This window comes from Papilio polytes, unplaced genomic scaffold, assembly GCF_000836215.1.
Source record: "Papilio polytes unplaced genomic scaffold, Ppol_1.0 DF823923.1, whole genome shotgun sequence".
Lineage (NCBI taxonomy): Eukaryota > Metazoa > Arthropoda > Insecta > Lepidoptera > Papilionidae > Papilio > Papilio polytes.
Window position 1 is genome coordinate 2,126,836 of NW_013525281.1, and position 19,799 is coordinate 2,146,634.

Sequence of the window (19,799 nt, forward strand, 5' to 3'; positions counted from 1 at the left end):
CTTTTCATTTCTGTGGATTCAGGTAACCGCTTGACCTTATATTATAAAATAAAATGTAGTCTAGCTTAATAAATTTAGTGATGTACACCTTATTTCATATTTTTTTCAAGTAAATCTTTATAATTAATTACTAACTATTTGTAAATTATAAAGTAACTTTAGAAAGAACATGCAATAACCCAGAATGAAGAAACTATTACTCCAAAATACGTATTCCGACTACTAAAATTAGTAATGTTTGACTACTCAAGTACTTCAATACCTAATACAACAGTATTAGTAGAATAGTAGTTCAGATATAACAAAGCTTAGAAAATCAGGAATTTTAAATGAGGTTGTTCGTACGATTTTAATTAACAATTTAATTATTGTCCGCTCTAGGGATCAGGGTTAGTTTGTTCGTGCGCTATTAAATTCAAAACGAACATTCTAGAGCTCTGGAAGAAAGAATAATAACAAAAAAGTGTTTTTACTGCGCTAGATTTTTTTAAAGTATGGCATCTTGTTTATAAATCCAGTCATTCTAAGCCACTATTGTATTTACAATATTAGTGAGATAAGAATAATACGATTGTCGTTTTTTTTTTAGCCACCAAAAGGACCACAGATAATACATAAAGGGATTTACAATTTCAGTAAAGAATTTAACTCTTCAAGCACTGCATTAACTGAAGATCTAACATTATCCGTTTACATGCCAATTTCTACAAAGATGACAAGTTTTCCAGTTGCCGTGTGGTTGTTTGAAGGCTTCTATGAATATGGACCTGATTTTTTAATTGAAGAAGGTATTTTAGTTGTAATAGTCAACTTCCGCACATCAATATTGGGTTTTTTGAATACAGGTGATAAATTTTCTAAAGGAAACATGGGAGCTAAAGACGTATTAATGTCTTTAAAATGGTTAAGGTCAAATATTTATTTATTTAATGGCGATTTAAACAAAGTGACAGTAATAGGATCAGGAGACGCGGCTAATGTTGTCGCGTCTCTTCTAGTATCCAGCGCTGCTGAAGATCTATTTAATAGAGTAATAATTCAAGGTGGTAGTGCTCTATCACCTGTAGATTATGGGAGTTATAACAACAAAGTTGTTAATAAATTATACCAACGGTTATACGTGAATTCAGACAAAGTAAATAGAGAAAAACTTTATCAATACCTTAGCAAAGCGCCTGTAGAAATCTTAATGGCAATAAGTCACGACCTTTTCGATAGCACGGAAATAAGAGACAGGCAACGACTAATAAAAGCATTTGGATGTACTATTGAAAAAGACAAAAAAGGCGCATTTATGAACAAACATCCCTTGGAGGTATATAAAAGAAAATTAGCAAACAATGACGTTGAAGTTATGTTTGGGTATTGCAATTATGATGCAATAATTAAATTAAAACATTTTGTTAACAGAAGAAAACTTTTAAAATATTTGAATTATAATTTTCAATATCTCCTACCATTCTTTGGAGACGCTGATGAATATGATTCAAAGAGATACAGAAATGTAAAACGAAGAATAAAGGATTTTTATTTCATTAATGGTACAATAACAGAACGCAGTTTTAGACGTTACGTCAAGTATCATACTGACCAAGTTATTTATCCTCTAATTCGACAAGCTAGGCTACAGAGTGTACACTCTAGAGATGTATATTTATACAGATTTTCTTATAATAGCTGCTTTAATATTAAATGGACGTCTCTTCCTAAATTGAACTGGTCAGGGGCTACAGCCGGTGACGAAATTTGTTATCAATTCAAATGCAAATCGTTCGCCGATGATTATAATAGTACGGAAAATGTTGTTGAAAAACGATTTATAAAGAAAATAACAAGACTCTTAGCTAATTTTATTAAATCTGGGTAAGATTTTTTAATTTCATTTCCTGTAACTATTTTTATTTAAAAGGCGTTGTGTTATGCGAATCTCTTTTTTCATGTTTCAGGAAACCTACGCCAAAAATTAAAGATAGTACACTTGGAAATCTGCTTTGGGAATCAATACGTGTTAACCAAACCATAAAGGTTCTGAGTATTGGAAAAACTTTCAAAATGGTAAACTTGCCTGAACAGAAAAGAATTGATTTTTGGGACAAATTGAAGGAAGATTTATTTGAAGACAATGCGTGACCACAAACTACGATACATAACTCCAAAAATGTGTACTGTGGGGGTAACTGGCGGTGAAACCTTAAAAGCTACAATCTATTGGACACTTTAAAACGCTATAAGGGCTTTAAAAGGCTATATATATTTGAAAAAAATATATTTCCGCGCGGACGATGACGCGAGCAACATTTAATTTATACTAACATTATAAAGAGGAAAGATTTGTATTTTTGTATGTATTGATATAACTCAAAAACTACTGGGTCGATTTTAAAAATTCTTACATCGTTAGAAAGGTAATTTATTGGCTTGATATTTACGAAGTTGCGAGCAAGAGTAATGGATATATTTTTAGATAAAACGTTCATAGTAGTAATCGTTAAGTGCTAGGTATTAATAAAACAAGCTTTTAAGTACTCAGTAAGTGAAATGGAAATGCTTTACACAGTTTTAATTAAAATTAAGTTTCGTTTGTATTGAGTATTTCAAATGTTCGTACTGATATAATTATTTCCATCGGTACAGAGCAAGCGATTGAGATACCTCTACTTCATCAAAGAGCCGTCGCGTCGGAGCTATTTTGTCAACTGAGTATAAAGTTATGTTTTTATAATAGGATTTATTTTACCTGATTTTCCTTTTTAACATTTTTTTAACGAAAACTAATCTATTAGTGATTTTTCTACACATTTTTGTATTTTTTTTAGAAATTGGCTATGACATTATTCTGATATTATTTGAGAAAATAGCTACTACTTTTTACTTCAAAAGTATGTTACTAATCTTACTATTAATATTATAATTGCGATAGTTTGAAGAATGGATGGATGTTTATTAGAGATTTTAGCCTAAATTGCTGGCTGAACGAATCTAGATGAAAGACGAAAAAAACAAAGGCTACTTTTGTGTTTTATTTTTATTTTTACTCATCCGGAGAGGCGGACGAAAGCAATTTAATAAAAAAGCTGAAAGATTGTAAATCAAATTGTATTATGAATATTTTTTTTTAATAAATATTTATTTAGTCACTTTTCCCCCGAGAAAGGGACGTCTGGAACACACGAGAAACGGGTTTGGATTAAACTGCGTAAACACAAGGCATACAAAGATAACGCTCTTAAGCTTGGTTTATTTCTTTTGTTGTTTACACAAATTGAACTTTTCGTTGCTACTTATGTGGTACTTTTTTTTTTGAAAATGACAGCTAAGGACATTGCGTTAGATTAATTTTATCAATCACATTTAAATTGTATTAATCTTTTGACTTTAATAAAGCTTTTAAAATGTTTATAAAATTAATTATCAGCGACTAAAAGCCTGTCCCACCAAATTGTAAATAGTCTGATAACAATCCAACGTGAGAAATATGTGATGGAAATATCGGATTTTGTACCCTTATCTGACAGTGACGTCATTTGTAAGCTGTCTGGGCATTTATCAGCCAGTGCTGGGACAGCCCCTTAGTGTGATTTTTTATGGGGAATGCAATCAATTTATAGGAAATTACTTTTAATCCTTTTTTTTATTAATGTTTCGCTAATATCTTCATTTTGAGTATAATTTCATGAGGAAATTCGATAAAGCCTCTATTTTGTCGCCATTTAATTGCTGGCAACCCCCACTCTTGCCAGGAAAAAGATACAACCCCACCTTAGAGTAATATTTACGTTACGTACGTATCGATTGGTGACAAAATTTTCAAGAAACTCGCTGAGGGGTTTTTGCTCCACAAATTGCCCACTTCAGAGATCAATTAAACATAGCCTTGCCAGGCTAGGATTAGGCAACCCGGTTACAACATGTTTAAAAAAATGTGCTCTTTCACGTAGTGTAGGTTTCATCAGAAAAGCAAATGAGGGAAGGAAAAACGCTTTGTATCTTAGCCTATAACACATCTTTATCGATATAAACAAGGTGAGTACTAAACATATAAGAAACTTTTACGTAATTAAGTTTCATTCTAATTTTAAAATTTTTTAAGTTTTATGTAGACTGCACATTGTATTTTATGCTTGTTAAATTTTGCTTTTAATGCTTGCAGACAAGGGGTTTGTAAACGTAAGCTTGTTACGGTACGGTGGCTCTTTGCAACGATGGTTATGTCGTCTGTCTATTCAAATAAAACTCTTGTTATTTTTGTGTACAGTACGTTACTGCGACTAATTACACAGGCTGCGGTGGCTCAATTCTAAGGTTCATTTTCTTTTTAATTTTTTTAAAATCTACCTGACGGGTTTTATTTCATATTTCTTTATGTAATGTAATAGCAAACAATTCTGGCCAAATGTGTCGTTCGAAAAATAATAATTAGAAAAAATTACATAACAGTTGGTGATTTACTAAATGTAACTTTTGTAAGCTCTTTTACAAAAAAAGATTCCATTTCATTTATTGTACTCAATATTTCCTGTCGATAAAACTTAAGAGCTTAATTTGTAAGCTCGCTACGATTGGCTGTCTGTTGACGTCATCGCTTTGTGCACTGTCTATTTGTTGTCAAACATTTGTACAGTCACGTTTGCCTGACGTTTTGTTTGTTTCAGGCTTGCGACGCAACTGAATGCTAAATACGACCCACTTAATCATTCTGAATAGAAATTATATTCACGTAATAGACAACAAAATAAATGCAATTATAATGTTAATTGGGTGTCGAAATGTTCTAATAATACCATCCCTCTAATATTTGCTGCAGGCCTAATTTAGGCCTACATATCAACATCCTTATAAAAAAATGTTATTTCTGTATGTCCCTACAAAGAAAGAGGAAGACCAAAGAAAGTATGGATGGATTTTGTGAATGAGGATATGCTTAAGAAAGGAGTGGATTCAGATATGACGGCTGATAGAGATGTATGGAAGAGCAGCACATGCTGTGCCGACCCTCCGTAAGGGATAAGGGCAAGTGGATGATGATTTCTGTATGTCCCTAACTACGTCCATTTAACAAAGGTGGTTTTGTCGCTATTTTGGCGATCTTACATGGCCGTATTCACGTTTGCCACCTCACGATAGAAATACATCACATATTAGATGTTGCTCGTGACTTCGTTCACGTGAAATTTAAAAACAACCTATGTTACTCAGTGATGACGTAGCTTTCTAATGGTGATTGAAATCTACCCAGAAGTTGTTTAGTTATGTCAAAACATATATAAATACAAATCTTTCCACTTTATAAATTAGTACAGATAACAAGGGTTATGGCGATAGAATTTAACGGTTAGATAACAATTTATAGTTCACTAAAATTGTAGTACGTATAAGAATTTGAATTTGCTGGGAGGGAGCTTGGGGCTTGTGGCCCCCTTCAGCTTAGCAAACTGTTTACAAAGTTAAGTAATTTCTAAGAAACGGAGCAAACATTCTACTTTGTGTTACACCCATCATAAATCACGTAACATACTTTTCCTGTCAGAATATATTATTCAACGGAGCAGAGAAGAAAAATGAAAAATTTCCTTAATACTTGTATCAACTGTAAAGTAAAATAATAATTGAAAGATGGCGTTTCAACACATTAATTCAAGATTTCGAAATTATTAATGATTTTCTTTTAAAACTACTTTAATTATCAATACTATCCTATTGTTAAAGACTATGTCTATTTTCTATTAAAGTTGTTTTTCCTGCTATTAATGTCTCCTTCGACTTATGTCTGTCGTCCAAAGACGTGAAGAAAACAACTTGTGTCATTGATAAATTACGTCAAATGTTTCTTCGACTTTGTCGGACGCTAGTTTTCAGATAAGAGAAGCTTTCAACTTCTTGACGGAAACACATTGACGGAAAACAACAGATCAAGATAAAGAAAGCACTGAAAATACAACAGAACAAATCATACTTTCATACTAGTATTATAAATGTGAAAGTTTAGATGGATGGACGTTTGTTAGTTTGAACGGATTTCGATGAAATAAACACAGGCTTTAATTTTTTTAAATTCATATGGACGGAATACTGACGAAAGTTAGTATTTAAATAGATGGATGTTTGTTATTACATATCTGTAGAACGGATCAATAGCTCTTGCTGAAATTTGGCATAATTATGTAGAACATAGTCTAGAAGAACAAGTAGGCTACTGATTTTTTTTTAGGTCCGTGCCAATGGAGTCAAGTTAAAACACATGTTGAATTTACGTGCAGGGATTACCGCATAATTTGGTTCATGGAAATAGTCAATAATCCTTCAGGGACTCTAACTTTCATTAACTTTGTAAATGAAAAGCAATGTTTAAGCTTTTCGATTCAAACTCGTTACATTTTCTTATTGTTAGCTTATTGGAAGAAACCCAAATTATTCGAAGTCGTCTTTGTAAAAGTATTGATTTATAATTATGTAATTGTAGATTTCAAAGTAAACAAACCCGAATGTTATGTGATTATTTCCTAATCTGAGTATAGAGACTTCAAATAATTCATTCGTCAATATCGGTTCAACCGTCTAGGTTACAGGAGGTTCACACAAACCGATATAATACTTACATAACTCAAAAACACAATGCTTTTATAATTCGTGTAATTTTAAAAATTAGAAAACTAACGATGCAATCATCACATCGATGGAATACATAAAAACAATTGAATCACTGATCTGTAAAAATTGAAAAAAAAATTAAAATAACTCTTTGAACTTTTTAAAAAGTGGATTCTCAAGAAAGGATAATTTGATAGCTGGTAACGCTATTCAATTTCTTGGCAGTAATCAAATTTACATAAGAAATTCACAAAAGGGTAAGCGTTATGAGATTGCCCTTTGATCCCTTAAGTAAATCGAAATACTTATACTGTAAAGAAACGTAGTATTTTTCATTTAGATTGAAACTAAAATTTAGGCTAAAATATTTTGATTCATGTCAGAAAATAAAAAAAAGATAAAATTTATCGAACCTGTTGCGTAGATTTAAAGATGTAAACATACATAGAAAAAGATAGACAAAAGCGACTCATGTGACAACTTTCGGTGTAGGCACAGACCAGCTTCGAACCCATCGGGGATCTATCTTCGAGGTTGCCGGGGTCGCAAACGTAAGCGTTAGCGTGCCCGTAACCCCGGCTTAAGGCGTTGGAGGCACCGAGGGGTTTAGTGGGTATGCCCCCCTTTATGGGGGAAGAGTCCCACGTAACTACCGCGTCCCCCTGGGCGCGGAGTATGCGTAAATTGCATTCCCCTCGGGTAACAAAAAAAAGGGTATGTGGTTAACGGATTTGTTCATTATCGCGTATCGGTAACTGATGTAGTTATTACTACTGATGATATTTTCATCGGATATTAAAGATATACCTGAATATTGTTGAAAAAGGACAAATACATGCGGCTTATGAATTTCAAGAGCCGTTTAGTTCAATTCTAGTAAGGACGCACAAGGTTCTGCGGTGTGTGGGCGATGCAAACAAACACATGTCACAGATTTTAAAATCCCTTTGTGCTTCAGTTTACAGTCGCTTTGTAGACGAACTACAAATACAGGTCCCAAATGAAACTGACAAGAAAACGAAACAATTTTGAAATCAAACGCATAGGAAGGGGAGATGTCCTATTTATGTTTGTAGGAGTCGATTAAAGGTTGGCAACGCATCAGTAATTGCGGATGTATATGGGCGGTAGCTGAGCTTCTTCTAATTCAGGTGGCCTCTAGCTCTTTTCCCATCTTATCATATAAATCTACAAACATACTTGGTGAGAAGTTTGGATTGTGACTGATACCTAGGATTTAGGTTATCTACTTTGCTATACTATCTTGTATAGTGTCAAAAGAAAAAAAAACTTTTGGTATGAAAGTAGAAGAAAACTACGATAGCAGAGTTATCGGAGTGCGTCTCTCACTTATCATGATGTTAACACATGAAGCAAATATTTGTAAATTTTTTAAGTAAATTGTACAACGACGTGAAAGGAATTCTGAAGAAAAATTACTCAAAGCTGTTTACACAATCCTCATTTTTTATTTCGTGTATCGAAAACCCGTACCTTGTTGTTTTGGCTTACTTATTTTGCGGCCGGCCACCTGCCTTTCGCCAACCCTACTTGTATAAAGCTGTTATTAATTTAAAAAAACGCAATAATAATTATCATCATTACATAAAAATTAAATACATGTAAGAATTTCGCCAAACTGCCATAACAGTTTATTGGCAAAAGATCACACTTAATCTATCTGGTACACTATACTTGCTACTGCGTTGTATGAATTGGGGGATGATGCAATCAGCAAACTCTGGTGTTATTTACTAAAGAAATATGTTGTTTAACAAACTAAATATATAATTGTATATGAAATCAGGATATGTTACATTTCCGTCTTCTTAATAGCAGATGTTGACAAATTTAATATTTGTACGACGGGCAAACATTTCAAGGAGCTTTTACGAGTAAAAGGAAAACTCGATAAAGTAAAACAAACGGAAAGGACCGAAAATAAATAGGAGCATTAGAAAAAAATCTTATCATACTGTTATACAAAATGTTTTCTGGTAAAATCTGATAGGTCGTATTACGTTTCGCTATTTCATATAACTAAGAGCCTTTGAGATCGCTTCCTTCCGCGCCAACAACAACTACGTTAGTATGTGTTACACAAGCTGTCTTCATAAGAAATATAATAATTCGTTTTCCAAGTGGATTAAGTTAGTTTTCTTTATATTATAAGGTAGCCAACGAGCTAGCGGGTACCTGTATATCGCTAAGCAACTGCTGCTCATAGACATCCGCGATTGCAAATGCGTTGCTATCCTTAATTGACGGAGGAAGAGACGAACTTAAAGAGGAAATTTCCCCTTCCTATGTGTCTTAACCACCATCAAATCCACTTTCTCTTCCCATCCTTACGTTAGAGAATGGTGGAAATATTTAGTAAATGTTGTTAATATTATAAATGCGCAAGTTTAGATGGATTTTATTTTTAATTCTACGCTGACGGAGTTGCGGGCTAAAGTTGACATGTCATAATGTGGGAAATGTACAGACAAAGCAGTATGTACGGCTGGGGATTGGATCGGCTTTTGGAAACATATGCCACGTGTTTCTCCGTCTACTACTTAATAAAAGATAGCTAGAATTCTGTAAGAACATACTTACAATGTGCTATTAATATTGTTACGAGCGTGAGGGATAGAGTCAAAACGCCTTGAAATTTTCTGCGTTAATTTATTTGCGACTTAAAGAACAGGGATTCACTGCACTCACAAATTGTCCGTCAAGACTACACGATGCACGCAAACACTGAATCACTAACACAGCGAACTTTACAGAACACCACTGTCACTATTCACTAGCACTTTCACTCCGCGGCCACTTAATCTTCCTCGTAATTCGCTCAGGACTTCTTCTTCACAGTTCACTTTCCACCGTATCACTCCCCGAGTCACGACTGACTCCCCTTATATACCCCGAATTTCGATCTTCTTTTCGTTATTCATTTGTCATTCCAGAACTTTCTCGATAGTCCGAATTACATAAATTTCATAATGGAACATTCTCGAAGCCGTTTCGAATGTTCGAGACATCTTTTCGCGAACGTTATTTTCGCTGCTCGCGGCGATCGAACATCCTGGAAACAGCTCGACTATTCCTCGAATATGATTTTCGCTACTCATCAATAGATGACGTCGCGACAATATTATTGCTAATAGCTGGTTAGTTAATGTATTGAGAGTACTAAGAAGTCTACGCGGGGCCAAACATAGAATTACATATAATAAAATAACTATATGAACTTTAAAAGAAATGATTTATTTTCACCTTATTTTATTTTAGTTACATCACCTATTATAATATAACATAGTACGATATTTATTACATTTTACACCTTTAATTTTAAATGTTTGTCATACATATAGCCTGATATATTTTGGGTATATTTACACAATAATTTGTGAAATCTTTGGAAAAAGTCACTAGAAGGTGTAGCATCTTTGGGTAAATCGTTAATTTTTTTAAAGAAGGTATTAAAACGTGATTCCTCTTCTTGCTTGTATAGTTTTACCAGATCCATACTTTCGTACAATTGTAGTATACGGCTGAATTTCTCAGGGTCCCAACTGCCATAGTTGTCTATGAAGATGCGTCGCTGCCCCGGCGTGCAGTGCCTTAGTACAGTGACGGCCACCCATGAACACTTGCCTTCCTGAATATCTGTTCCAGTTTTACCTTCTGTCATTCCTTTCGTATCAAAGTAATTAAGCAAGTCGTTATGTATTTGAACCATTGTTCCGATATCCGTGCATACATCGTCTACAATCTCGAAGGATTTTCTATTCAATTTGTTACTAAGAGCTAAAGCCATCAGAATAGGTGTTTTCACAGAATAAATGGCAGATTTATATGTGTTAATTAAATTGTACTGCTCGATTGTAAAGTTATCGTAGTTTTTGGATCGCTGCACCACTGTGTCCATATGTTGTCCCACGGAGCCCGTGAAATATGTACCGCTCAATATCTTCAAAACTTGTTCACGATGTTTTCCTTTGGTATTTTGTCGAGCGATTTCTTCCGTAAAGCTTCTCATAATGCAACCGTCGAGTAAGGCTAAAGTGTTGTTGTCATCTACCAAGTGCCAGCACGTCTTGCCAAATCGTAACTTTGATTCGTCGTCGTAGTCGTCCCATATGATGGCGTAACTCTGCATCTATAAAACAATAAAAAAAATTGAAAACGTTTATTTTACTTTTTAACCGAAAGAAGCCTAGTAGAATTCGTTCGAAGCATAGATTTATTACGAATATTCGATACGTCATCTTATGGATGCAATCCAGTAAAAAAGAGGTTATGTTCATTATGGTTTTTCTACGTGAGAAAATGATTACGAATGTAACGTGTTTTCATGCTTGGATAAATAATTATCAATTGCTGGGTCACTAGCGGCTTTTGAGTCTTCTACCTTAGTCAGTTCCTGTTAGTACTGCGATTTTATTTCATTTGTGTAATAGACATATTTTAACAATTCTGTACGTACCATTTCCAAAGCAAGTAACAGTGCTTTTAGTTGATGTATTATTTCATCGCTAATGTGCTTGGTATTATTAAACGATTCGTAAGCGAACAGCATAAATTCCCCTTGCACTGGTCTCCGTCCCATTGTAGTATATTCTGTTACCTGCGGTCATATATAACTTGCTTAAATCTTTCTATTTTTCTATTACAATAATTACGAAAGATTAGATGAATACGTATCTCCAGATCTGCTGAGCAGATCTCGCTGAAATTTGGCAAAGATGTAGAAAACAAAGTCTTAGGATTATATTATTTTTTAATCCGGCACGGACGGTGTCGGCGGCTAGTTAATCACATATTGGCAACTGTGACGTTTACTGTTATGAATTACAAATTCAATATTGATTGTTAGAAGTTTCAGTTTATGGCAATACTTAGATATGTCGAAGTTTATAGTCCTTGGGTACTTTAGACATTGATAAATTATGTGTGAAGATTTAAAAATACTTACCCTTTTTATTCTATTCTTCATTTCTACAGATTTAATTAATGTTGCTTTAGCTAAACTTTCATCTACAATTTTCGGGACGTAATTATCAAATTCGTTGACAAGTTTCATCATGAGAGAATTGGATTTATCTTGACTATGGTTTCTGAAAGTATAAGGTTACTTAGAATTAACTTAATTTTGCAAAGATTGAACGGCTTGTTACTTACCGGTAGTGCATTTTTGAACAATTCAAAATCAATCTACGTGACATCATCTTGCTGAATTCAGAAATATCTAATCCACTGTGAGTTTTTCAATGCTACAGATTTATTTATATACTATCCCCCCCACTATTTTTTCGGAGTATATGTAAATATCTTTAAGTACAATGCTGCATATTTGCTGTTATAAGTTAACGTCAAAACATTATGTACTATCATCTCCTGAGACAGCACAAATGTGACCTGTTCAAATAAGTACCTTATCCGTTTAAAGCGATCAGTTTAATTATCAATGCCTCAAATATAAACACGAGTTTTAAGCAAAGACATTTAAATTATTTGATACATCACTCATGCGCAAAAATCAAACTTGGATAGTTTACAGTGTCCTGAAAAGATTGTAGTTATTTTTGTGCGTGCAATTAGATGTGCCCAGACCCTTTTGAGGGTAAAAGTGAAGTCAACTAATTTTACTAATCTTATTTATTTTATAAATGCGAAAGTTTAGATGAATTGATGTTTGTTAGAGTTTACCGTCTAAATGGCTGCACAGATCTTGATGAAATTTGGCAAATTAGAGGATAGTCTGGAAGAAAACCTATACTTTTGTACTTAACATTTGAAGTCGCGGGCGAAAGCTAATATATTGTGACATCGAATCTTGACATTTTTTCTTTTAGAAATATCTTAAGTTTTAAGGAAAAGTACTTCGTGTCTTTTCTCTCATGTAATTCAGAATTTAATCTTAAAAATGATAGATGTCAATAAACTGGCAGGATTTTAGTCCTTACGTCAATTTTTAGTAACAACTAGCTGTTCCCGTGCGGCTTCATCCGCATGGAATTATGAAAATTTATTTTGTTGTTAACATTTGTCAAATTATCAATAGCAAATATCAAAATGACATGACATGACAAACCTTGCCAATCTTGCTTCCTTGATGTTGGCAGCAACTTATGGTCTCGTACCCACATTAGGGTTTTCATACAAAATATTTACCCCTAAGTTTAATGGCGTGAAAATATATAGCCTAAAGCGTGACGTAAGTGTAGGGCTTTTTATTAAAAAAAAGAGCTATTCAAAAATATGCTGTAATTGCTGACATCTTAGGCAACCTTTGTTGCCTAACACACACTTAAAGAAGTGTTATTAGTTATTATAATAGTATAGATAACCCACTTTGGTACCTAAAGGTTAAACCAAGAATCTAATGTTTTTTTTATTTTTATATTTTGTTACGTGCATTAAAAAGGAAAATTCCGATAACCTAAATCCATGACACTTAAGTCAAGAAAATCGTGAACTCTGTAGGTATATACATGTAATCGTATTCTACAAGGTCGAGATGCTATTTTAATACATACGTCGTGTTTCCAATAGTATATGCGACATGTGTTACACTAAAAAATCGCGTAAAAATAACTCTACGTGTTAGATAACCTTAAGTACAATTCCGCAATTAATTACACGCACTCACAAGCACTCTAATAAATTATGCCTAAAGGCATATTGATATCACTGTGACTACAGGACACTATTGATCGGATTACTTGATGATGACGTGACGTGACGTATCCGGCAATGGCGAAGGCATCACGGAGGACAGCTGCTATTGGTAAGAGAGAAGATGGCTGGTAAAGTTTCCCATAACTATTAGGTTTATAATGATTAATAACGAACAGTCATTAAATGTCATTTAATCAGTGCTTATTTACTACTTAAGGGAATAAATTCAATTTAACTTGTCGTACATTAAAGTTGAAACATCTTGGGTATAATAATGAACTAAGTTATAAAAACTCTTAAAAAATTCGGCAGAAGGTGTGGCGTTTTTAGGCAACTCGTTGATTTTTCTATTGAATATGTCGAATCGTTTCTGCTCCTCTTGTTTGTAAAGCTTCTCTACGTTTATTTCTTCGTATAATTGGAGTATACGATTAACTTTCTCGGGATCCGAATTGCCGTAGTTTTCTGTGAAGATGCGTCGCTGTGCCGGGCTGCAGTTCTCTAATACTGCGGCAGTCACCCACGAGCACTTGCCCATCTGAATATCTGATCCACACTTACCTTTAACTATACCCTTAGTGTTGAAATAGTCAATTAAGTCGTTCTGGAAATAGATTTTAAAGCAGTTAATAACAAATTGTTATGGTTCATATTTTAAAAGATATTATACATTTTACTTAATTCTTACTAATATTATAAATGCAAAAGTGCATAGATGGATGATTGGATGAATGAATGTTGGTTACTACGTATCTCTGAACGGCTAAACGGATCTCGATAAAGTTTGGCATATATAAAATTTACTTTAACAGGGCTCATAAGCCACTTTTCATGTTTTATTTTCCAAATCGAGCGGAGGAAGTCGCGGGCAAAAGCTAGTAGTATTAAAACATTAGTAGCTCGTAGTACTATAAGGATAAACGCAGGTGTACTTACATGACATTGAATTAATATACCAATGTCATCCCCTACATTATCAACAATAGCATACGAATCCTTATCCAACTTGTTACTAAGAGATAACGCTAAGAGAAGCGGAGATTTTATGGCATAGTACGCTGATTTCATTGTGTTAGTCGCATTGTATCCTTCGATTGTATAATTGTCATAGTTTTTGGATCTTGCTATTTCAGCGTCAAAATGTTGACCAGTTGACGCGTTCATATATAACTGAAAAACAAAAGGTTTTATTTAAATGGATTCCTGATTTTGATCAAGTTCAAAATGGGTAACTCTAACTATACTAACAGTAACGAGTATAAACGTACTACATACATGCCTAAAGCTGGTATGACAGCTACGGCCAATTAGTATCTACTGGCAAATTGCGTTCACACATGCCAATGTAATGTGAGATGTAGGGGATACGAAACTTGACACACGTCTAGTCTCAAGCCCTCCCACACCTTCCTTGCACGTTGCTGTCACAAAATCAAATTTCGTGCTAGCTATTTGCATGTTCGATACCAGCTTGCATTAGCGTTCCCACATACACAGATTAACCCGACGTTCTTACGGTGAAGGAGAACATCGTGATGCAATCTGGACATATCGCCAAGAAATTCAAAGATATGTGTGAAGTCAACTAACCCACACTTGGCCAGCGTGGTTGACTATGGCCTAGTCACCCTTACGTTGACGTACGTGACGTATGGTAGTCTCCGAGCCCCTCGGTGGAGACGTATAGTGAGCTGGTGATGATGACGGAGATGATACTTACTTCAAGATAAATTTTCAGGATATTGTCACGCAATTCCAAGTTGAAGTTTTGTCTTACTGTCTCATCGATGAAACTCCTCATGATACAAGCATCATTAAAAGCCATCAGGCCGATATTATCCAGCAAATGCCAACAAGTTTTGTTTAAACGGATTTTAGCTCCATCTTCTAAGTCATCCCAGAAGAAGTAATATGTCTGAACCTAAAATAAATCATACTTTATTTTAAATGCAAAAGTTTAGATGGTTTAATGTTTGTTAGAGTTTGTAGCCTAAACGGCTGAACGGATGTCGATGAAATTTGGTGTAGATGTAGTGGATAGTCCGGAAGATCACATAGGCTACTCACTTAAGTTTTATTTAATTCCTTAGTTTATATTGAGCTTCGAAATACCCGTTCGAAATCATCTTGTTGGCGCAGTTTTTTTCGCGGAGATTGAGTGAGGTAACAATATTATTTCCATTACTTTTATCAGAAGAAAATTAATGGAAAACGACGTTCAGAGAACAATTGAACATTATAACTTGACTTAGATTTGTGCAGCGCCCCTACCGGACAGAAAGTACACCAATAATGCACACTTATGTCGATGATGTTACGAATACATTCTCGCAACTATATACTTTTATTTTGAATATAAAAACAAAAACATATTTTTTAACATCATTATTGATCTTTAACAGATCATGATTATTATTTTATGTTGTTCTAATACTCACCATTTCGACCGTGGTAGCGACTACTTGCAGCTGATGTAGTACCTCATCCGTTAACTTCAAGTCCTTGTTCATAGATTCGAAAGCGAACGCCATAAATTCTCCTTGCACTGGATTTCGACCAACTGTGTAGTACACTGCTGCCTGGAATGTTATAGATACTTTTTCATTTGACTGATGATGAGGGGTAATGTTTTGAAATTGTTATCTTTTTTACGTTTTTTTTTTTATATATAACATAAAGTGGTAAACGAGCAAGCGGTCACCTGAATCCGCCAAAATGGCAAAGCAACCGCTGCCCATAGACATCCACAATTGCAGATGCGTTGCCTACCTTATTCGATAGAGGAGGAGACGCACATAAAGAGGATGTTTGCCCTTCCTATGCATCTCCTCCTCCGTTAAATCCTCTTCCCCCTCCCATCCTCTCCTTAAAAGAAGAGGGTAGTAAAGAGAAAAGGACTTAAATTAGGCTTCCGGCACCACACTCATCAGACGAAACACGGAATTGCTTCCATTTCACGCCTGTCTTCTGAGTGGTCGTGGTATTACACCGGGCGTGCTGGCCCATTCGTGCTAAGATGTTAAAGTGGGCACTACCACTAGGTTTGTATTTATGAAATTCCATTAGGACGGCTTAGTGTTTAAACGATTGAACCTATCTGAACGAGTGAAGTGTCATTTGATTCGTCTTTCCCAGAGAGACATAATGACATAAGGGACATCAAAGTTTATCTATTTTAAATAAAAAAATCTCTGTTTCATAATGCAGCCAATAGATGGCGTTTTATCTGTTAGAACTTAGAACCTCAGCCAATCGTTTTTTATTAATGGTGGTTTTTATGTTCATTTGGCAGTAGAGTAATGTATTTCGTGGATATTTAAATACAATCTGATTAAACCGACAATTCTGAGATTAAGTTGGAGTCGTATTCTTCCTATGTACGAGTATGTAAACAAACCCGTTTGTTTATTTTTAAATACGGTAAAAAATAATAGAAAGAATTATTTGGCGGAATGTTTTTGTTGTTATTTTGTTCAATTAACACAATAACTATAATAAGTAAATAGTCGAGTTACATTCTGTAATTTTGGCATTGGACTGATTTATTAATCATGAGCATAATATATAATAGTATTGAACTACCCACATTATAGCCATACACTACAATTTCCTCAGTAGGTCTCTCCGCTCTCTTGCATTGTGTTTGGAAATTAAACCTTGGCCTACTTATTATTAAAGCTAAGCTAAAAGCTAAAGCTAAAGCTTACCTTCTTAATTCTGTCTTTCATCACCTGGGATTTTATACATGTCAATCTGGCCAAGCTTTGATCGATTACCTTCGGCACATAATCGTCAAACTCATTTAAAATCTTTTTCATCAAAGGACTATGTTTCTTTTGAATAATTGCTCTGAAATGATAAATATTATCCATTGTGGTTTACATGTACAAATATGCATTATCCAAAAACATATCTTAACTTCTGCGATTCTAACGGAAACCTCGGTAAAAAGATCTGCCAATTTAGATATCAACAAACGAACCAAAAATCTCAATTTTGGCTAACAATGTTGGGCACTTTATACATTACTAAACAGAGTCCACCGTCACTTTTTATAGTTATTTATTTAGTTTATTATTTTCAATACAATAAATACAGTCACCATATTAGAGTGAGAACGCCTCGGAATATTACCATGCTTTCGAAACCATACACTATTGAATTATTTTAAATTTTTGCACATCGAAGAAATTAAAGGAACTTACTATAACATGCACTACTCACTAACTATAACAACTCAAAAGTTCAGATCACTCAACACACTCAAAGACAGAATCAGATCACATTTAATAACTACAAGCACAAGCTTCAATTAAAAATATATGATATATATATCAAAATTAGTTTCAATATAAAATACTCTTAGTAATATTCAACAAACTTAATAAGAACCTTCTTTATATAAAGTTTTTAAAAAAAAAACAGACTCACTGATTAGCAAAATTCCTCGTGCAGATGAATGATCGTCGCAACATGGTTGTAACGTATCTGAAATTAAAATAACTAAAAACACAGGGTCGAAGGACTTTTTATGCGCCCTCAGTCGTACATTACTTTAATTATTTAATTAATGGTTTCATTAGCATAATCACGTTTAGCAATAAAGGAGATTAATGATTTAACATTAACAACAACAGTTTTAAAACCTTTTTGTAAAACAACAAGCTAATTCTGCATTTTGTTTTTGTCATTTTTGAACAACAAGCTAATTCTGCATTTTGCTTTTGTTATTTTTATATAACAAGCTAATTCTGCATTTTGTTTTTGTTATTTTAAACAACAAGCTAATACTGCATTTTGTTTTTGTTATTTTCAAACAACCAGCTAATTCTGCATTTTGCTTTTGTTATTTTTATATAACAAGCTAATTCTGCATTTTGCTTTTGTTATTTTAAACAACAAGCTAATACTGCATTTTGTTTTTGTTATTTTTAAACAACAAACTAATTAAATTGTTTAAATTGTTAAGTTTCGCTTAAAACAAGCTAATTCTGCATTTTGCTTTTGTTATTTTTAAATAACAAGCTAATTCTGCATTTTGTTTTTGTTATTTTTAAACAACAAGCTAATTCTGCTTTTTGCTTTTGTTATTTTCTTCGCTGATAACAATATTTAATTGATTTCGTATACAATAACTTGTTTAATTATTAAACGGTATTTGTCATAGAGGATGTAATCTTCAGAACAAAGTTTGTTGCCTACCAGTATTGACCAACGGGAGTTCAGAAACAGGACAGATTCCTATTTGTTCCCCCCGCAAAATCCACTTCTACATTATATCATATCCTTACAAGAAAAGTGTAGCAAGAGATAGTGGAAAATTGTGTGGAAAGATAGGCCATCTTTATGCGTATCATATAGACGAAACGCGGAATTGCTTTCACTTCACGTCTGGCTTCTGGTATTGTACCGGGCTAGCCGACGTGCACCAACAAATATGTCATAAGAGATATAGACATTTTTTGTAAATGCGTTGTAATACCCTGTAAAAAATGTTCTATGTCCTTTTTAAAGGATTTTTCCGTATACTCAATAAAAATAATATAATGCCATAAAAATTTTGCAGATACTGCATACTTTCTACTCATAACAAATTAAATGCAAGCTTTCGCCCGCGACTCCGCCCGCATAATAGTAAAAAATAATATAAAACATAGCCTATGTACTCACTGACAACGTAGCTTTTTAATGGTAATAGAATTTTTGAAATCGGCCCAGTAGTTTTTGAGTTATTTAATTACAATCAAATAAACAAAATTTTCCACTTTAGAATATCAGTATAGATAATGTAACAAACTTTTTTGTTAAATTTGTGTTGACGGTAAAACGTCAGAACTTTGCATTAAGAACAAATAGTTTGCATTGAGGACAACTAATGAGATTGATTCACTTGGCAAAGTCAATAATTGACCTAAATACTAACAGAAGCTTCCAAGTTTAGTTCTACCTGTAGGTAATAATTTTAAATGCGCACTTACGCAAACATTTTATGTATTCAAATTATTTAAATTAAACAGAATCTGTATAAAAATATCATTACAACTCTCACGATTAGCGCGCGAACACCTTTGACTTAACTATCGCAAAACTATTTAGTCGGGATTTGATTTCTATGAGCTTATATAGAGACGCACCAAAACTCGATTTTTAGTTGTGCAACTAAACGGTTGAATGGGCTGCGAAACAATAGACAATCGCACAAAAGTTGTGTGACAGTTTAGTCATCAGATGTGCGCTTGCTCTTAAAGATATTGGGGATATAATATAAGCAATATTCTGAAAATTATCATTAAAGAGCCCACATACAGCCCGGAAATTCGGCGGTCTCACAACTTAAACCTTTTGTTTTTTTTCCGACGACGAGAAATAATCTATAGGACGCAGCTTCTAAAAGTGATTACGAAAAAAGGTTGGTAGTTAATTGGTTTTTTATTTTTATTCCTTCGTTTGCGCAGCGCACTGCTACCTGTTTTTTGTCTCGTTGTAAGAAACAACGTCATTTTACTGTTGGTATAATTGGAACATCGCGGATTACCGCG

The 19,799-nt window shown here is 33.9% G+C and overlaps 2 protein-coding genes across 2 annotated transcripts; both read right to left on the minus strand.

Moving 5' to 3' along the window:
* Positions 1-377: 377 nt before the first annotated feature.
* On the minus strand, positions 378-11,898 carry LOC106102081 (farnesyl pyrophosphate synthase 1-like). The gene is made up of 4 exons (XM_013281490.1): positions 11,555-11,898; positions 11,066-11,206; positions 9,920-10,738; positions 378-437 (listed from the first exon to the last, which is right to left on the minus strand). The coding sequence occupies exons 1-4, from the start codon at positions 11,663-11,665 to the stop codon at positions 378-380; spliced, it is 1,131 nt and encodes a 376-aa protein (XP_013136944.1). The 5' UTR covers positions 11,666-11,898.
* A 1,557-nt stretch (positions 11,899-13,455) lies between these two features.
* On the minus strand, positions 13,456-17,103 carry LOC106102279 (farnesyl pyrophosphate synthase-like). Its single transcript, XM_013281705.1, has 5 exons — positions 16,968-17,103; positions 15,699-15,839; positions 14,981-15,181; positions 14,197-14,430; positions 13,456-13,864 (listed from the first exon to the last, which is right to left on the minus strand). Exons 1-5 carry the CDS (start codon positions 17,076-17,078, stop codon positions 13,487-13,489), a joined length of 1,065 nt encoding a protein of 354 aa, XP_013137159.1. The 5' UTR covers positions 17,079-17,103; the 3' UTR covers positions 13,456-13,486.
* Between the last annotated feature and the right edge of the window lie 2,696 nt (positions 17,104-19,799).